Here is a 2698-nt window from a genome sequence, read left to right on the forward strand (position 1 = left end):
ATGAAAAAAAAAGTTTAGCTGAATAGGGCAGATGTTGCCAAGTGGATCAAGGCAGTGGATTGTGAATCAACCATGAGCAGGTCATTCTTAATGCTGTTTCCCAAATCTACTGCAATTAAAACAAGTAATAATATTTATTTCTGGATATGTGTGGTTCAGTGGTTGAATGTGTGAGATTGTATGGATTCCTCCGAATCGGTTCTTTTCTAAGTCGTAGGAGATGGGCATCACGTTCTCAATTGGGCGTGTGAGGCGTCTTCGTGTTTGTAATGTCCTGCTAATGCTCGTCAAGGTTGGTAGCTGCAAGGGCGTTGTATGTGCATCACTTCCTTGCTGAACGCATAACTCCCGAGATAAAATGGCAACATCTCACATGAACTTCATCCCTTGGTTGAAGGCTATTCTCTTTGGTGGGATGGGAAGAGCAAAAGCTCTGGGAAGAGTGTGGTAGCCAAGAAATGCGACTGAATTTAATAAAACAGACAAATGCCACATCAACTCGACCACAGCGATGGAGTGCTACAGAGGCGCGAACACCGCCTTGGCGAGGACGTGCGTCTTCTTCTTGCCGAGACCGAACCCGACGATGTGGTTGACGTACACGTCCCCGTCCTTCACCGTCGCCGACGACCCAATCCGGTGCACCGGCCCGACATACCGTCCCGTGACGCTCGCGGTCTCCCAGTCGTCGGAGCTCTCGACCAGCCTGCTCGGCATGCCGGCGACGGCCAGCTTCGTCGGCGAGATCAGCTCCAGACCGTCGCCGCTCTTGAGCGTGCCCCGCACCCTGACGACGCTCACGGCCCCCGTCTTGGGGTCCACCTTGAAGAGGTCGCCGCCAGAGGTGTGGACGACGAGGAGGTAGCCGTTGGGGTGGTAGACGATGCCGTTGAGGCCGATGAGGTTGTCCATCGTCCCGGGCCGCTGCCTGAAGGTGGCGTTCTTGATGACTGAGAGCGGCTCGCCGTCCGGGCTCACCTTCCAGATCCTGTTGCCCAGGATGTCGGTCACGTACGCGTTGCCGTCGTCGTCCGAGGCCACGTCGTCGGCGAACGAGGACTCGCCTCCACGCAGATGAAACACAGATCAGTCAATTAGAATTATTAGGTGCTACTTTAGCCAGAGGTTGATCCAATGATGTAAGAAAGCAAAATTATATTAGGGGATATGTGCGCTCGAGGATATTGTCCGTAGTCATGTTTTACGAAGTTTTTCTACCGCTCGGTGCTTAACCGGCGACATCTTATCTGAAAGGGAACGTGTTCCAGTGCAGTGCGTGGATTATGCATCGCGGACTGTTTGAGTTGATGAATGCTAACTGTAAAGCTCCCAACAAATTGAGTAATCGAGTGATAGCAGCATCCTAATACGTACAGCAGGGTCCTACACCTAATAAAGAGAAGATGCTATCCAGAAATTCGCTTTATGTCTTCTTGTCAGAGACAAGAGGCGAAACCACCACAGGATCGACATGGATCATTGGTGGACATAATTAATGATGCCCATTCATCCTTCATTCTCCAACGGAAGTAGAGTATGTCCCGCATCCCATGCGCAACGGTTCTTGACGGCGACGGGGCAGAGCAGGGCCCACCTGATCATTCTAATCTACAAGTTCAAGGTTTGCTTTCGACTTCTTCCTTTTGGCAAAGAAAAGATGATCCTAATCGGACGGCTAGAAAGCAGGAACATTCTCATATGGACGAGAGGCGGAGAAGCCATCGATCACAGGGGGAGACGTGTACCTGGCCCGTCGAGCCGGGCGAGGAAGAGGCGGCGCCCCGAGCGAAGATCGTACGCGCCCACGGCGGCGTACCCGAAGCTCGGAGGCCGGTCGGCGTAGGCCACGAGGATCCGCTGCCTGGGCGCGTCCACGGCGAGCCCCAGCGCCACCCTCCCGGTCACCTCGGGGTCCGCCACCACGACCCGCTCCGCCAGGGCTTCTTCTCCCCCCGCCCCGACGCGCACCTCGGCCACGCCGGCGCCGAAGAAGGTGGACACCAGGAACCTCCCGCCCTCGGCGTCCCACTTGGCGCACTCGTGGAACCACCCGTCGCCGGCGTAGGCGACGCCGCCGGCGGTGCCCTCCAGGAACGCGACCGCCGCAGCGGCCGCCAGGGCCAGGAAGGCGAGCGCTGGCGCGCAGAAACCCCACCCGCCGGGCTCTCCTGCCGTCGCGTCAGAGCCGCCGCGACGGCGCCGTCTGCCACCGCACATGGCGAACGATAAGCGGCGTCAAGATCCGGAGAGGAGGCTCTCCTTCTCGTGTTTGCGTGTTCGCACGTTTGACCGATATCACTTGGGAGCAAAGGGTTTCCAAGTCCTAATATAGAAACTACGTTTTTGGTGGGGTTTTGGTGGGTGTTTGGCGAGCGGCACAGCGGCGAAATCTTCCGGGTTCTGTCACTACTGGAGCGCAACAAGTTTAGGATGAGCTGGGGTTGGGGGTCCTGGCCGGAAAGCGTCATGGGGATGCAGACAGGACACATAATGCGTGGTGGTTCGGTGTTTGTTCCCGTGTAGTGACAAAAGCAAAACGGGCGAAGTCGGGAGCGTCAGATTTTCCAAATGGATAAAAATCAAACGTCAGATTTTTAAGGTTTCCCGTAGAAGGCTCTAGCAGTTGGATTTTCAGCACAGATCTTGACGCAAATTTAGCTCCACGTCAGCTCCGACGTTGTTTGATAGGTAGTGGAAA

The 2698-nt window shown here is 55.6% G+C and overlaps 1 protein-coding gene across 1 annotated transcript; it reads right to left on the minus strand.

Moving 5' to 3' along the window:
• Nucleotides 1–369: 369 nt before the first annotated feature.
• On the minus strand, nt 370–2407 carry LOC125551907 (uncharacterized). The gene is made up of 2 exons (XM_048715304.2): nt 1746–2407; nt 370–1064 (listed from the first exon to the last, which is right to left on the minus strand). Exons 1-2 carry the CDS (start codon nt 2215–2217, stop codon nt 520–522), a joined length of 1017 nt encoding a protein of 338 aa, XP_048571261.2. The 5' UTR covers nt 2218–2407; the 3' UTR covers nt 370–519.
• Nucleotides 2408–2698: the final 291 nt, after the last annotated feature.

This window comes from Triticum urartu, chromosome 4A (assembly GCF_056163025.1).
Source record: "Triticum urartu cultivar PI428250 chromosome 4A, HENAU_Tu73, whole genome shotgun sequence".
Taxonomy (NCBI): Eukaryota; Viridiplantae; Streptophyta; class Magnoliopsida; order Poales; family Poaceae; genus Triticum; species Triticum urartu.